This window comes from Mustela nigripes, chromosome 15, assembly GCF_022355385.1.
Source record: "Mustela nigripes isolate SB6536 chromosome 15, MUSNIG.SB6536, whole genome shotgun sequence".
In the NCBI taxonomy this organism is placed as follows: Eukaryota; Metazoa; Chordata; class Mammalia; order Carnivora; family Mustelidae; genus Mustela; species Mustela nigripes.
Genome location: NC_081571.1, coordinates 72,682,819 through 72,700,403, shown reverse-complemented (window position 1 = coordinate 72,700,403; position 17,585 = coordinate 72,682,819). Strand labels below are relative to the sequence as shown.

At 47.1% G+C, this 17,585-nt stretch overlaps 1 protein-coding gene across 4 annotated transcripts in view; it reads right to left on the bottom strand.

The window, feature by feature from the left end:
• The window catches only part of FARP1 (FERM, ARH/RhoGEF and pleckstrin domain protein 1), a 273,217-nt gene that overhangs the window by 52,064 nt on the left and 203,568 nt on the right, over positions 1-17,585 (bottom strand). For all 4 annotated transcript variants that reach the window (XM_059377548.1, XM_059377549.1, XM_059377547.1 and 1 more), the window contains 8 exons: positions 16,730-16,827; positions 14,252-14,366; positions 13,260-13,407; positions 10,835-10,930; positions 9,161-9,324; positions 8,595-8,663; positions 6,405-6,480; positions 5,035-5,269 (listed from right to left, as the gene is read on the bottom strand). In XM_059377548.1, the coding sequence (XP_059233531.1) occupies positions 5,035-5,269; positions 6,405-6,480; positions 8,595-8,663; positions 9,161-9,324; positions 10,835-10,930; positions 13,260-13,407; positions 14,252-14,366; positions 16,730-16,827 (1,001 nt within the window). The remainder of the gene's footprint in view (positions 1-5,034; positions 5,270-6,404; positions 6,481-8,594; positions 8,664-9,160; positions 9,325-10,834; positions 10,931-13,259; positions 13,408-14,251; positions 14,367-16,729; positions 16,828-17,585) is intronic.

Sequence of the window (17,585 nt, the reverse complement as noted above, 5' to 3'; positions counted from 1 at the left end):
CCAAGTTTCTTAATTTAAGGCTGGGCCAATCACTGACTAATGATGGCAACTGTACCAAACTCATTCTGTGCTGAATACGGAGTAACATTTTAAGTGGAAAAAGTTGATGGATTGGAGGTGAACACCAATTACAGATACGAAAAAGGATGCTGTATGCATATGCGCAAGTTTTAACAGAATTTTAAAGGATAGTTTAATCTCATTAATTTTTCCTTCTTTTAGATACTGCTTCGCAGCACAGTCAAAGGGCTTCCAAGGCTAGGATGCAAGCTGAGTTTCTGATTCAACTGAGGACAGGCTAGATTTTGCATACGTGCTGCAAATTTCAAGAGGCTCAGGCTGTATTTTAGTTTTGCAGGCCTGGCTTTTTTCTTTTTTCTTTTTTTTTTTTTTTTAAAGCATTGCTGGGTTTGAAATCTTCAAAGAAGTTCTTGAGAATAAAATAAAAATCATTCACATTTCAAGTGCTGGCCATGTGGCACAACTGGGAACTAAGTCTGTGAGAAATCCCCAAATATGAGTCACATATGTGGGGGAAGAATCTGGCCCACAGAATTCCTTTAATTAAATGCCTGTCTAATAAAATATCGTCAACGGCATACAGATGCCGGTCAGAGGAGCTGGAGCAGTTCAAGTTCCGGAACCCATTAAATGCATTTCTTCACGCTAAAAGAATTTCTTGCATTTTATTTTGCCCTGAAAAACAGCAACAGAAAAATCAACCACGCGAGGGGCTACAATGTGCATACTTTGAAATACCATCTCACAAAGATAGGGATTCAGGGGGGCCCTGGTGGGGCCTGGTGGCTGGAAGGTGAGTTTCTATAGATGGTTTGTATTCTATCTGAGGCCTTAAGGTTTCCTATTTCATGGAGCAGCTATTACCTAAATCCTGGGCTCCTTACTGATTCAGGAGTCCTCTGCACTAGCTGTTGTCTTAGAAAAACAGACAGACGGGTCTTGGGAAACCCTCTGGAAACTAGAATGAATCCACAGGTCACCTGTCCACACCCAACCCCATTGCTGGTCTTTGCTGCATCCTTGGTTCAACTCTGTGACACACGTGTCCTTCCCTGCCACACCGTGTGGCTCTGGAGGCCATGTTAAGACCTGGGGAACCAGAGGCGCCCAAAAGGTAGAAGGTGAGAGGCTGTCAGCTTTCCCTGACCTCTGCACGGAGAAAGACCACATCTCCTGTGCGAGCTGGCTCTGCCGGGCTCCAAGAATGCTTAGAAGTACTCCCTAACCCATGCTTAAAATCTTTATTTGTGCAGAGCAAGCTCTCCCAGAGGCAATTAGTGGATATTTTCAGCACTTTAGGCTATGTGGCTTTTGAACAAACCATACCCCTTCTCTGTTAAGCACCATTAATCACATCAGGACTGCTGCTTTCATAAATACTGGCCCAGAAGCAGAAATTGAGTCGCTTGGCTGGTACGAACCCAACCAGAGGAAAACTTGATGAGCTACCCTAAAAAGGGAACGTCCGTCAACACAAAACTGAGTACACTACCATTGATCAGCTGTTTTTAAAACATTTCACATAAAAACAAACAGACAAAAAATCACTCCTTTAAGCAAAAAGCAAAACAAAATAATTACTGGAGCATGTTTTGCTTTGGAGGTTTACATTTGCTGATTCGCACTGTATGCTGGGAAGGTTAATACCCACTGCTCATTCATACTTCCATCAGCAGACTGCAGTGTAATCAGAGGTAAAAAGAAAAGTCATTTGAACAAATCACCTTCACAAATAAACCACAGGATTCCAAATGGGACTCTGCTTAACTCACATTGGACTGCATTTTTATACAGCAGATCGACATCTTTTTCTAAGTCCAGAACAGAATATGCAAGAACACATTATAAGTGCAAAAACTCCACAACAGAAAGAGCAGTGCTTTCTACGCATTATGGACTGTAACTGTCTTAAGTCAGGTCTCCATGATCCCTGGTCTCCACATCTAATTTTAATTATTAATCTGAACAAGATTCTCCAAAATTAAAGTACTAAATCAAAAAGGTCCTATTGCACCAAGAGGTCACACAGACCAGAGCTGAAGGGCTACGGGCCACAGTTCCAGTTCAGCTTCATCAGGCAGTGGTTGTATGACTAGCTGACATGTCTCGACTTCAGCAGGTCAAGGTTTGTCATCCACAAAATGAAGGTTTCCCCTAGACAATCTCTAAGGTCCCTTCTAGTTCTAAAGTTCCATGACTCCGTTAAATATAGAGATCTAAAGCAAGACATCAATAGACTACTTCAATGAACATCTTTCAAACCATCCAATAATCAGTTTGATTCATCAATCATGCACTGAATCAAATGATTAGGAAAATAAGACAATAAAAAAAAGTTTGTATAAAAGTGGATTACGTTTTCGGCATCTTCAAAACCAACTTGTCAACATTCGTGTGGACAGATAATCAGTTGGGAGCCACAAGGTCAGTCGATCTGTCTATTTGTCACATATGGCTGCCAAATTCTTCCCTGCTTCCTAAGTACGTGGAGCCCTGCCCTTGTCATCATGCCACATGCAGGAGCTTAGTAAGGCAGTGGGCATGGTGGCATGCCAAGGATGTATCACTGTTAAAACTCTTTTCAATTATCTGGTAGTTAGGATCTAAAAATTTGATTCTACAACTCATTTTTTTTTTGAAAAAGTACTAAAGACTGCAAAGTACCAAGTAACAGGCATTAATTAATGAAAGTATTTCATTGATGATGCTTTCCTTACTTTGCAAGCAAGCCAGAAATTTACCTGTCAGCTTCAACATAGTCCACTAGATTCTAGAAGGCAACTGTGTCAGGCTGAGGAATGACCCAGACTGCCCAGCAGAACCATCTGCGGAACCCAAAGGGCACCCCAGACCAATTAGATAAAAATGTCTAGGGTTAGGGCCCAGGCATCACTGATTTTTAAAATGTCCCAGGTGATTCCCTTGTGCAGCTGGGGCCGAGAAACAAGCATGATAAAACCAGGTTCTTTGATCTAAGATGCAGGAATGCTGAGTGAAAGGCACTGGCAGAAGTGGGCAAGATTTAAGAAGAAATCAAACCTCTCACTACATACACTTCTTTTCCTGCACATGGAAACTTCTAGAAGTCACTGTTTCCAAGAGAAGACCCTGTTCACCCAAGTGTGAACGTTAAGAATGTACGTAATAACCAGCCAAGAGGCAGCAATACTGGAAAACGGTCCTCTCTCTGCTGCACAGGAGTCAAAGTCAGGCCTTTAGTGCCTCCTGCAAGGTCTGATTTTCCCCTGCATCGCCCCTCAACTGCATTTCTATGTTTCAATTTGAAATTCTGACAGCCAGTTGTAGCTTCTTAAAACATGACTAACAATTTGACCAACTGAAGCGAATCGCAGCCAAACCAGCAGACCCTTAAAATTAGTTCCACCGACATCCTTTACATCAATTCAGAGGAAGTCTGGAGAGAAAAGACTATTCTCCCTATTAAAATGTTCATTATTCTTGACGGGGATTTCACCCACACTTAAATCTTAGCCAGCCATCAACTTACAAACGGGCTTGAATTATGTCAATTCCCTCACCTACTGAGGCTCCAAAAAGCTCCAAAAAACAGCACCTCCTCTTAAAGAGGGGGGAAAAAGTAAAACCTACACCTTCCCTGGGATCGCTATGATAGTTCAGTCTGAACATTCAATCGAAAGGAGCGTGATCTGCACACAAACTCAATACACACAGAAGATTTCCACATAAATAAACACCCTATACCCATGATCAGATTCATAAGAAAGAATTTCTTCCTTGCCTTCAACCAGAAAGATAAACAAGCTCCCGGTAACTTGTCATCATGTCTTACTATTTATCTTGTCCACTATTTTTTTTTTTTTTTTTTTTGGAAAGCAAGCCCACTATGCCAACTTTCCTTTTTCTTCAAGATTTTAGAGTTAGGCATACCCTATCCAAACATGGCTGTCCAAAACTTCCTCCAAACAAACATTGATTAAAGATTAATGAGTCCCTAGGACAGATCATCTCCACTGGAACCCTGGACTCAGGACTCCAGGTTCCCGACTCTTGAAGCCCGGCCCTCCTACTCGGCCTCCTCGGCCTCCTCACTCACACGCAGGCCGCCCCCCTGCTTCGGACTTCTCCGCATGCAAGGGGAGCCCAGCACCGCTGGGTTGCCAAACGTGAGTGGCTGCCTCAAAGGGGTCCCCATCTCAGAGTCTGAATCACTGGATTCAGTCCCGCTGCTGGTGGAGCCCTCGGTCACGTGCAGGGGCGCCCTGGGGCCCGCCAGGCCGCCGGCACACGCTGACCGCACGGCGGGCGTCTTTGAGGTCGGACCCACGAAAGGCGCACCATTAGCCAGCATTCTGCCTCCCGACGCGGCCAGGCTGGCCCGTCCTCCCTTTTCGCGGCCATCAAGCCCATCCAGTGCCTGTGGGGTTGTCGCCACCTGGCTAAGGATGAGCGGGTCGGTCTCTGACTTGTTGTATCTACTGGGAAGATCCCGTAAGTATGGCCTCTGCAGGACGGGGGACGAGCTCTCGGAAAGAGGGCCCTGGCTTGGGAGAGCATCCTCTCCCGTCCTGTCCCGGCTCGGGTCATGCCCGTTTTCGGAGACATAGCCCTGAGACCCAGTCCGGTCCCAAGTCAGATTCGGACTCGACTGTCTGCTAGCGGGGGACACAGGGGTGGCTGGGCTACTGCGACCGTCCGAGCCCCTGAACAGCTCATCTATCAGGGAGCTGTGTCGTGGGAGTCGGGGGCTCCCGCTCATGTCAAAGGTGAGGTCTGCGGAATCATCATCGAGGAACTCTCTGGAAGGAGGCCGGGAGGACTTCACGGAGGGAGGGGAAGCCCTGGGCCTAGCCTCGGTCCGCCTCTCCTCCCTGGAGAGCAGGTAAACCCCACTGGTCAAATCACCCTCATAGTTGTCATTTGTTTGGGACTGGGACGCTTGCTCCCTGAGCAGGTCGGACTCGCTATCTACGTCACTGCAGTCAATGAAAGGAATGGAAGTGCTGCTGCCGCGGGCAGCCCTGGATGCTGGACCTGTGCTCGGCTGCGGGGGCTGAGCTTTACTCTGCTGGGTCCTATCCTTAACGACCTCCTCCTCTTCGTCGGCCGCCGCCCGCGCGGCTCCGTCCGCCTTCCCGCCGCCCGCGGGGCTCCGGGGCAGCGCGGGGCTCCGGCGCGGCTCTTCGGCCGGGGCGCTGGGCTCCTCTCCCTGCGGGCCGCCGGCGGGCTCCGCGCCTTCTCGCGGCGGCAGGCTGGCACTCGGCTGCGCCTGCGCGGGGCGGGGCGAGAGAGGGAGGGCGGGGTCAGAGGCTACCTTAGAAACACGCGGGAAGCTTGCAGCAGCGCCAGGGACTGCCAGGGACCTCCAAGGAAACGCTGCCGGTCCTTGCTGCTCAAACAAAACACCGCCCATGCGCAGGCCCTCCCGAGTGCACAGGGTCGGCCTCCAGAAGGTTCTCTCTGCGTGTGGATGCCGACGATGCAGGCCCTCCAGCAGCACGTGTGGGCCACTGCCTGTCTGCTCTCTAGGGCTTCCGGGCTCATACTGGGCTTCCAGTTTCCGTGGACCCAGAGAGTCCTTGCAACCCACAGGGGGCTTCCCAAGAAAGGGTGGGTGGGGAGAGGAAGAAAACACATGGTGGACCACCCCCCCACACACACACACCCTCCCCGGAAAGGCAAGTTGACATGGATTTCAGACAAATGACAAAAAACTTCTTTGTTTATACTTCCAAGGGAAGAACAGACAGGTGAGGCACTCTTTTTAGAGGTGCCTACAAAGTTGGCATTCTCTGGTAGAGAAAACCCCGAAAACACACCCAGAGGCCAATTCCGGACAAAATGAGCTTTCACCATCCTCAGGACAAGAGTGATAATGTCCCTTAGTGCCAACTGCGGTCACTGCGCTGTAACAGGAGTCCTGGGAACTCTCCACCCAGTCTGGTGCCAACAAAGGGTTCTGACCTCGGCCCTGACCGGGAGCTACACCCAGCAGGTGCAAAGGAGGTCCCGGTGTCTTCACACAACCACACCCATTTCGCTGGATGGGGGGCTCCGCTCTACTGGCTCCCGTGGGTGCCTGCTAGCGGGGGACACCTGCTAAGCTGAGTTCAGGCCAACAGAGCAAACGTCTCCGTGGCAAAAAGCACAGCATGGAAGACAGGAAATGAGCTGAAAAAGGACCCGCTCCAGGGTACGCTGAGCCCAGGCTGGGCTGCACAGAGCCTGGGTCTGCTCAAAGCCAGGGCACACACACAACTATACTCTTCCCTCAAAAAGAAACCCCCAAAGTGCAGGGCAAATAACTCAGAAACATACTGTGAAACACAGTAGTTAACAAAGTGTGGTGAAACAAAACGAAACACAAAGCCCCACAGTTGTAATAATCGATGAGCATTACTGACTTGTTTTGGCACTTCTGAATTCGGCTCTGTAGGCTGTGTAGCCAGGCTTCTGATGGACTGAATCTTGCTGTGTTTCCTGGGAGAAATCACATAAGATAGCCAAAGTTAGGTAAACTGTGTTTTGTTTTCTGTGTTTGTGTGTGTGTGTGTGTGTGTTTTAATGAAAACTAACAACAGCCTTATGCGTATCCTTACTATGAAGGCACCTAAACTAGTCTGTATGGGTGCCTGATTGAAAGGGGGTCATTCTTGGGGCGCCTGGGTGGCTCAGTGGGTTAAGCCGCTGCCTTCGGCTCAGGTCATGATCTCAGGGTCCTGTGATCGAGTCCTGCATCGGGCTCTCTGCTCAGCAGGGAGCCTGTTTCCTCCTCTCTCTCTCTCTCTCTCTCTCTCTCTGCCTGCCTCTCTGCCTACTTGTGATCTCTCTCTGTCAAATAAACAAATAAAATCTTAAAAAAAAAAAAGGGGGTGTCACTCTTTTCCTAATACTTGTAGTATTCAGGGGTTACCTAAATTCTGAAAAAATTCTCAGTAATCCCCTGCTCCCGTTCAAGCGGTCAGGAGACCCAGTCACTGCTCACTACCTTTCTAGACCTCGGAAGGTCCGTGGGAGGGAGAGTTGGCTAGGTTCCAGGATGCCCTGAGGTGCAAGTTCTGGTCTGACAATAGGCTATCAATTCATGTATTTCTGGTCATGATTTTCTAGATCACTTCTATGATAGAGGCAATCACCACTAATCAGCTAACTCTTTCACAGTGTTGAGGTCAGGGAAGGCCTGCCCCCCCCCCCCCGTTAATGAATTTACAGTCTCAGCAGTAGAAGGAACTGGATTTAATGCCACTAGCCTGTCTCCTTTATCTTTTCCCTTCCTTCGTCTGCCGGTGCCCTCCTCTTCCTCCGTGAGCATTAGAAACTTTCGAGCTACTCAAATGATGAAACCGTATCAATACAGACAGATCAAAAGTTAACGTGCATTTGGCTTTTCTTCGAAATACTCCACGTATACAAGGACAGTCGAAGCATCAGGTTTGTTTCGGCAAGCGTAAAACGAGGCACCAAGCACCCGGAAGGTTTGTCAACAGAGATTCAGATAAATAAAGCGGGATACTTTCACAATACCCTACAACGGCAACACAGATCCCCAGATCAGGGTAGGGCTTCAAAAGCAAGATGCAGAACGAGGGACCATGTGTTACAAGTTAAACAAATGAAACCACACAACCCAGAGGAACCCTGCCCATCCGTTTCAGGTGCGTAAATATATGTAACAGGAGGAACAGGAAGCTGGCAGCTGTGCCTCTGGGAAGGGGAGACGGGAAACAGCGAAGACGGCTGTCGGTCAAGGTGGGGGTGGCTACGGGAGCCAACAGCAGTTACACACAATAAAGGGGGAAAAATCCAGATGCAGAAAGAAACGTGGATGTTTGCTGTGTTCTCCAGTCTCTACTGTCATTTTAAGACGGATTAAAATGTAAAAAAGAAAAATGTTAAAAAGAAGAAATGCACATGCCCTGAACAGCCCATCGTGCACCTCACATCAGCTGTTTACTCGTTTATCTCATGTCCCTGGATTCTCTGCTTCTCCTTCTCCGGGCAGCAGAGCCACACTCGGGGCAGGGGGCCACGTGCCAGCTCTGAGACGAGGGCTGGTAACTTGATCTCTCTGAGCTACAGTGTCTCCATCTTTAAAAAGGTAACAGGAGGGGCGCCTGGGTGGCTCAGTGGGTTAAGCCTCTGCCTTCGGCTCAGGTCATGAACTCAGGGTCCTGGGATCAAGCCCCGCATGGGGCTCTCTGCTCAGCAGGGAGCCTGCTTCCCCCTCTCTCTCTGCCTGCCTCTCTGCCTACTTGTGATCTCTCTCTCTGTCAAATAAATAAATAAAATATTAAAAAAAAAAGTAACAGGAGTGGGGCGCGTGGGGGGCTGTGGGTGAAGGTGCTGCCTCGATTTCCGCTCAGGTCATGATCTCGGGGTCCGGGGATCAGGCTCCGCCCTCAGCAGGGAGTCTGCTGCTTTCCTTCTCCCCCTACCTGCCCCCCACACTCTCTAAAATAAATAAAATCTTAAAAATAAAGAAAAAGGGGACTAGGAGTGCACCAGCCTCATGGACCTGGCATGAAGACTGGGAGTTCACGGATGCGAAGCGTGCGGAACCTAGCAAGGGCTGCCAGCAACGAAGCGTCTGTCACCTTTCAAACTGCACTTTCTTGTGTCCCCCTTCTTTCACGTAGTCAAGGACCTGCTTCTGCGTCCGACCGCTAGAAGGAAGGGGACAGAAGAAGATGAGAGGGAAGACAAGACAGGAAGGCGTTCTCATTTGAACATGGGACACACCCAGTATTTCCTCCCCCCCCTTCCATCACCAGGAGAGACTTGGGCTTTCCTAGCGAGCCAGGCATCAATGCCGCTCCGAGAGACAACCGTCTGTGCCCATTTTGTCCCTTGGCAGTTCCCTTCTAAGTAGCAGAAAAATGTTCAAGTGATGAAACCCCTTAATGATTCTGAATTGGCTTATTAAGCAACCATCCTGAGAATCTGTATGCTTCGAGGAGGAAGGGATAATTCTGTTCACCAAGAATGCCCATGGCCTAGACTAGGGGACACGGGGACTTCGGACACGGGGAAGACACTCCAATGTTTGCTGAGAGGAGGAGCGGGAAAGAGAAGCGAGGATGTGTAAGTCTAAGGCGCCATCCCGGGGGCTAGACCAAATGTCGAGGAGCAACTTGCTTCTTTAGAGAAAGGAAATCGTTACCTGAACCGAAATGATGACCCCCGACTAAAGAGAACGGGCTTTGGCTTTGGTTTGGGCTCTTCAAAAAGTCTAAAAAAGGCATGATGTTCAACACAGATTTTCCAGAAGGACTTGCAAAAATCCCGACTGGCCATGAGAAATTCCAAGGTATCCTGGTATGAGCTCTAAAAAGAGAAAATACCACTTTGGGTTTCTTCTTTTTCCCATTACCCATGAACACTGGGTTGGAAAAACAAGAAAAGGGATAGAAAACAAGTATGCCCAATAAAATTTCAATCATGTACTGTATTATAGAGCAGGACCATAAATTCACATATTTAGTAAAACACAGTTGTTCCTAATGACAAAATATAGTCATCATTCAACCATTCCCCACCCCCCCCCACCCCCGAATTCCTTAGAGGAACTACAGAAAACAGGAATACTTAGCAGAAGCCATAACACTTCTTTTGACAGAATTCATAAACAAATTTTGTGTATGTTGCTTACATTTCCTTCTTTAAAAGAAAAAAAAAATCAAAGTACAGAATTCCCTTTTTGCCTCCTTAAAATAACTGAAACACACTTTTATTTTCTCCCTGAAGGTTCATGCCAACTTTGCATACTGGTCTTAAGTCTTTTTTCTGTCGAGCCACATATGGCTCAAGCCTCCACGTGGCCCCAGGGACCACACAGGAAATGAACATTTTTTTTTTCTTTCTGGAGCACAAAAGTATCACTCAAGGCTGAAAAAAAAATCACGTCCTTTGATTCTGCAAAGCGGAGAGCATAATTTTCAATTCCCGGGCTGAACATTCTCCATGTAAGAGGCCGTATTTTATAAACAGGACTTACCACAGTCCTTAACGTTCCCAGCAACTTCCAACTATTCTGAGGGATCTCAGAGTCTGGGCAGTCCCAACTTACAAACAAGCGCGCCCCAATTCTACATCTGTAAGTAGCCTTTTGGAACTCAGAAAGCATTTTCCCAGAGAAAATGCTTATAAACAACTTATAATGGGTGACTGCTTCCCAGGTCAGGCCATAAAAGCTGATTTAATCCATTTTGTAGCTGAACGATGAGCCTCGATGGCCATTTATCATCTTTTTTCCCACAGGGGAGAAAACCACTCGCCGTTCAAATCCGCAATGGCGGCTGGGGACATCAGGGATCTATCATCCATGACCTCCACCACCCATTTCTGGCAGGGGAAGAAGATGCTCTTTCTTCCCTGACCCCGTCCCGGGGTGAGCGACGTCTTTAGGGGTTCTGGAGAAAGTGGGGTGGACCTGCTTATCAGCTGTGCGAATGCGCTGTCAGAGGCTTGGGGACAAGAGCGGGGATGCGAAAGCTGGGGACAGCTGGAGGCTTGTGTGGGCAGGGGCCTGCCCTGAATCTCGTGGATGCTGAGTGGTGTCTCGAGGAGGTGGCCTGGGGGCTGGAGCCCCAGCAACTGTACAGGTCAGGCTGTCTGGGGCTGGGGGGAGGGGCTGCCCATTCTTTACCCTTGTTCTGTCAACCCAGGTGACAGTGTGGTTACAGAGTGTCCAGGCAGACCTGTCGGTACAGACCCTCAGACACCGGCACAGCGCTGGCTGCCGTTCCAGCCTGCGCCCCAGCAGAGCCCCTATGTCCCCGCAGTCATGGGGTGGGCTCCAAGGTCACGGTCCCCCACCCTGCCCCCACCCACTTACGTTGGCATCAGGACGGAGTTTGATGAGAAAGCGCTTTCTTTTGAAGCTCAGCTTCCGCACCTTCGCCCAGTTGAAGGCATTGATCTTAGTAAAACCCTGAGAAGAAGAAAGGTCTCGGCCAGTGAGCCACGAAATGCATAATAAGCAACACAGGGGGCTGCTTTGCCTCAAGGACGGGGAGCTGTCGCAACCATGCCTTCTGCTAGAGGATTCTCAGGATTTGCTGCTGTGGACATTACTGTTCCTGGAGCATTATTTTCCACTAATTATAGGCTTTGGCATTCAAACCAAGTCTGCCTCCAGGGAGAGGGGCAGTCAGCCAAGGGGAAGGATAAAAAGACAAAAAAACAGTAAAAACCACGACAACCACAATTAGTGACCATCACTTTTGGAGTGTCAGCACCCCGTAAGGACCCGACAGACCTCACCTTATCAAACCTGAGACAAAACCCGCGGAGATGGGTTTATTATCTTTCTCTTACAGATGTGGAAAGTGCTGCATGGACAGATCTTGGTGTGTCCAAAATCCCACAGTTTATGAGGCAGAATGAGATTCCCCAGCTTGTGCCTTAACCAGCGGCTAATCGTTAATCTTCATAAAAGCAACCCAGCAGGTTAGCAATCAATCCCCCGTGTCGCACAGGGGTCAGCCTCCCATGCCCAGGCGGCGGCCCCGGCCGCCCCGCTGCACAGGCGGGAAGGGGAGGGAAGGCCCGGCCTGTGGTGTTTATTGTCTTCTGGACCAGAGCATAGTCTCAGGGAAGGACTCACACATCCCCTTCTCTGAAAGTCAGGTGTGGAGACACAGGGTGACGGAGAAGCAAAGGGAGACAGCCAGAAACCAGCTCCCATCTGTCCTGTCATCTCAACTAAAATTAGAATTCCTCCTGAGCCTGTTCGAACACCAGAACCGTTTATTTAAATTGGTGAGAATGAAGCAATTAAGGACTGGCAAGAAGATTAATTTCAAGTTACAGCCTTTGTACATGATTAAATAACGGAGCAGTACTCAGTATTGGATTCTACCGCACACCATCAAGAGCGAATTAATTCAATTGTGAGGCATTTCTTCCCTCCCTACTCTCTGTGATTTTTAGAACTGTTTAAGGCCTCTGATTTTAAAATTTCACGGTAGGACTGAAAACTCTATTTGGTTTCTTGTCATTTGGCTCATCGAGCACTCCTAAGGTTACTCCAGTAGGCCGAAGACTGCTGAGAGCGGTCATGTCCTCTAATACCATCCTGCTTTCCCATAAGAAACCCAACCCCGACTCCTCTCGGGACAGGATTCGGTGATAATTCATGTCCGTCGTAAACATCCGATCCTGCGGCAGAGAGGCCCTGGGACTATTTTGGTAAAACAGGAAGGGGAAACAGAACCGAACCTGGCAGAGCTTGAAGGAGTAGGTTAGATTGTGTACATATTTACCCCTTCAAAATGGGTGAAAAGGACCCAATTTAAAAGGCAGCTGCTTTCTTCATACTCCTTTGAAACTAAAGCAGAGATGATGTACTTTTGTTTGAAAGAAAAGCACTGAGGAAACCTTTGGGAATGGTGAATAACTTCATTGTCTTGATTTCACTGATGGCTTCAGGATATCTATATATATATATATATATATATATATAGGCTTATAAAACTGCATACTTTAAATATATGCATTTTATTCTCTGTCCATAATACTTCAATGAAGCTGTTAAGACACAAAAGCAGCACCATCAACAGAACAATGGCAGTGCGATCAAGAGAGTACACACTTCAGAGTACAGAAAACCATGTTTTTAATAAAACACAGGTAAGAATTCAAGTGCAGTGTTTTGCTATAAAGTTACTATATAGCACCTGGCTGTCAGGAATTTAGAGAACGGCTAAATCCTAAAAAATACACCTTACGCTTTTCTTTTTAAGTTACGTATACCTGAAATAACAAATCAGCCGACTGATGTAAAATCTGAATTAGGTATAAAAACCTCTAAATTTGGTTTAAAGAAAAAAAAAGCAATTAAAAACCTTAACAGGTTTTAAAAAAAGGGGGGATGGGGGAGAGGACATGAGTATCACGTGCCAGTGTGAAGAAGGTGTTTCTTTGGGGGGATCTGAAATCTGATTCTATGACACTGGGATTTGAGCCCAGGTCCACCGAGAGAGATTTCTGTGATCCTACAAAGTCAACAGATACAAGCAAATCTCGGGTTGTGCATTCCCCAACCAGAGCAGGGGCCAGTGAACGGAATGGAATAGGATCTGGAAGCTGAGGACCTGGAAAGAAATAGAAACCCTGAGATGAGTTTCGTTTTTTCCTGTTCACAGAAAGTAACTATCGGAGGTCTTAACTCGGCCCACCCAACACGGAATCAGAGTTGAAGAGCCAACTCTTATCTTTCCATCACCAAGGGAACTGAGCTGTGGTCTCAACGCTCTTACCTGAAAGACGAGAATTCCCGTGTTGGCCACAGCCAGGTTGATCTTAGTACCTTCCCTGTCCTTGGCCGGGTGCAACCGGATCCCATACATCTCCAGCCTGCGGGCAATCTCCAGGAGTTGGAAATCTGATTCTGCTGGTGTCTGTCCACTGACAGAACAAAAAATGAGAAAAGAAAGGCCAGGAGATTTGGATTCCCTGTGTCTATTAATTTGAGATTAAGCAACTTCTCTTGGGAAATTAAAAGGCATTTCATCACAAACAATGGAGCTACCTGATCAGAAGATACCCAACCCCCCATTCATTATCACCCAAAGTCAAACAGCTAGGACAAAAGCCCTACTGCCCATGAAACACAAAACCTCAAAAGTCTACCTCACATTTGCTCTGTTTTTTTTTGTTTGTTTGTTTGTTTGACTCAAAGAGTTTCCTTTAAGGTCATATAAAAGCAAAACACCATGGTGTTAAAACACGTTTTTAGTCACTTACAATGGGCCTACCCTTGGAAGCAAAGTTCAGGGCAACACTCTTGCGTACTTTCATCAAGCGCACATACCCTCCTTCAAAACAGCAACAAAAACAAGAGGCCCAGCGAGCATCTTTTGAAAAATATTTTACTGATCAAGGCAAAAAAAAAAAAAAAAAAAAAAAAAAGGATACAAACGTTCTGGATTTTCCTAACATTCCTCCTTTGCCCCTTGTGGATATCCCTTTCCTGATTTCCTATTAATGGGTCTTAAGTTCTCCCTTTAATTCCACAACGTGGGTGCCCTAACTTCCAGGCCTATTCCAGTAGCACAGGAAATCAAAGAAGGATCCTAGAGCTCTGGTCCTGAGTGGGTGACCTGCATTTCAGAGTCCAGGGTGGGTGACAAGACCTCCAGGAACCTCTGTGCTCTTCTCCCTCTCGTTTGGCCTATCTTGCCCACCCATGTACGCTGGAAGGACAGACAGAAACAGCTCAAAGGGAACACAAGGCACCCGCGGGACTTACATGTGATTGTGGTGAAACTCCACGATTTTGTCTTCTAGTGCGTCTTGCTGAGGTATGTACTTGTTTTTTGCTAAATGCTCTCTGTCCGAGGCTTCATCAAAATCCCCAATCTCAGCTACCAAGGAACAGAGAAAGAAAACCCAGCCATACAGGATTAATACTTCACAACTTGTTGCATCCCCCCGTGGAACATTCCAGAACTAGCAAAGCAGAAGGCAGTGGAGAAGGCGATCCCAGCCTGTGGGTATGGGTCAGGGCCGGACATCAACACAACTTCCCGTGAGCATGTATTTAACAACTGTGCCAACATGCCGGGATGGTTTCCCCTCTTTCTCATCTCTACCAGCTGCAAAGAAGACTGCATTATCCATCCGTCTTCCTCCATCCTCGTTCCTGGTTCATTCTTTCCTCCCCACCCAACTAGGACCACTTCTGTTCTAGGCGGTAAATTCTACACATGTGGATTTCAGGACCTCATGACTTCTAAAAGAACCCCAGAATTTCAGGACTTTACAAAAGCAACTTTGAAACTCTTATATATAATAATTACTGGTCCAAACCCCAAATGTTTTCTCATGCAGAGAAAAGCCAATGGTAAATATAGCTACACACACGTGATCTCATTTGGTAAAACAAAACAAAGTATATTAAGTTTCTTATAGTCCTAGCGTCAAGCTGCAGATTCTTACGAATTTTTCATCTACAAAGAAGAGGAGGCACATTTTCTCACATTACCTCTATATTGTCCCCAAATGGCCATGGTCTGGAAAGCTACAGGACAGACCTTTGAAAGAATGATTGTACCTTAACATCACTAGTGCAGCTCAGTTTATACCAATCTAATACCTCTGGGACAGCCTCGTTTTTTGATTTGAATCCTGATTCAAATCATAGGATTCAAATAATAAGTTGAATAAAAAGTAGCCTAATGACCAGAGCCCTGGTGTTTCTGAGTAAAAGCTAGTGAAATCTACTGGTCATTCTATCATGTGAAGCAGCTTGTCCCACTCTGGCCAACGACCGTCCAGTAACCAGGCAGGACGCGGCCGATATGTTCCTATAAATCGCACCCACTGAGAACATTTGCTCTGCACAATACCGGGCCAACTTATCTGGCTCCAGCTATGCCAGGGGAAGAACTGATCATTCTCAAGCCCTTCCTGCTGCGGGGGACACATCAGTAGCATTCCTTCCTGAGTCTGGGAGATCTTCAGTAAGGCCCACATAGAAAGAATGAGAAGAGAAGCACAGGCTCTAGAAATACCTCCTTTTAGGCGTGTTTATGAACCACTAGGAATGACACTTGTTCCAAACCTTTGGGAATCTTGTTACCTGGGCAGATATCCAAATGGGTTGATTTTACGAGACTACTCTGGAAACTACGGAAATTTTAAAATGAGATGACAGCACAATTTCCTTCATCCTCATGCTTATATACGTGACATCCCTATCTTCCCGAAGCACAACATCTATATTCCATTTCAAGTAACTTCTGCCTTAGCCAAGAGGGGGAAAAAATGCCCAGCTGGGTTGTCAATAAGCCTTAGAGTGAGTACAGTCTAATTTATCCTCTGCCTAGATTAAGAAGGTAAAAATACCCAGTTTCAAGCATCACCAGGGTTCAGCCCAGCTTCATGTGTCTTGGGGTTTACTGAACTCCGGAGAACGGAATATAAGATGCGCCATTGTTGACAGTTTTAGGTCTTAAAGCTAATGGGCCATATTCGATAATGGATATTAAGTTCAAGAACAGGACAGAACAAGCTTAGTTTATTTGGATGCCATCTGTCCAAGCTTCTCCTCCAAGTCAAATGAGATTATCAAACAACTGCGTACTAGTCCTTAAAAAAAGGGGGGGCCCGGCGGACAGTCAGCTGAGCGTGCAACTCTTGGTGTCGGCTCAGGTCACAATCTCAGGGTCCTGAGATCAAGCTCTACACTCAGAATGGAGTCTGCTTGAGATTCTCTCTCTCACTTTTCCCTGCCCCCTCCGCTGTCTCGTTCTAGCTCAAATTAAAAAATCTTAAAAAAAAAAAAAAAAGAAAGTTGGGAGCCTAGGTGGCTCAGTCATTAAGCGACTGCCTTCGGCTCAGGTCATGATCTGGGAGCTGGGGGTCCTGGGTTCGAGTTCCCATCGCGCTCCCTGCTCAGCAGGAAGCCTGCTTCTCCCTCTTCCACTACCCCTGCGGTGTTCCCTCTCTTGCTGCCTCTCTCTCTGTCAAATAAATTAAAAAAAAAAAAAAAAAGGAAGGAAAGAGTAGACAGATACCGAGCACAGAATTCACAGGCCAATGCTGGGCGTGGTGGGTACGCCCATACAGCTTGAGGAGTATGGTCCTCAACCCACTGGAACTCGGGCTCGCAGCAAAATAACACAAAGGCATCGTTACCGTGTTTGGGGGCTGTGATTACTTCCCCGCATCCATCGGATCGCAGGGGGCTCCAACAGGACCTCTGGAGGAAACAAATGCCACTTACACTGTACGATGTGTGAGATGAGGAGGGCCGCGCTCGTGTCATTACAGGTCAGCCTGCCCTGAGCCAGGTCCTGCTTCACCTGCAGAGCGAACAAGTACCTGTGGACACAAACACACCCGTCCGGCGTCACACACTTTCTGGCTGACGGCACGCATGGGGGGCGGGAGGGGGGTTCGGTGTCAAAGTCAGGCTCAGGTGCACATGGTGAGGAGCTGGAGAGAGGTAAACAGAGCAAGGAAAAGAGAGCCTGCGTCGTCCAGCATGAATGCCCGGGGCCGATGACGGCAATGTCAACACTCATCCGTCACTAGAAGGACCAGGAGACATGCTAGAACCTTCTCATGTGAGGACAAATACATTTTATTCTTTGGCTCTACCTCTCCATTTAAAAACCTAAGACTATCTTATGCCACTCTCTAAATAATTTTTGCAGGGTGTAACAAAAGTTTATGTTTTTTCCCCACAGATCAAATGTATGAAAAAAATAACTTTAAGGATCAGAGAATAACAGTAGGTCATTATCAAGGATAGAGAGAACTCTTTTGCCAACTGACTTGGAAAGATATGAGTGTTTTGTGTGTGTGTGTGTGTGTGTGTGTGTAGTGTAACAGTCACTTAGATTCTCCCAAAAGCCTCAGTTACCAATCTATAAAAATTCATTTTACAGTTATTTTTATATTGCAGAATAAAGCAAGGAAACATTTTTGGTGGAAGAAAAAAGAGGTATTTATAGATCAAAGATATTACGTAAAAACAGTGCAGTGTAAAAACTTGATTTGAAAAAAAAAAATCAACAGGAACACCTACATATTTTTAGGAAGATATTTGCTAGTTTTGCCCTAGAGGTGCTACCTCA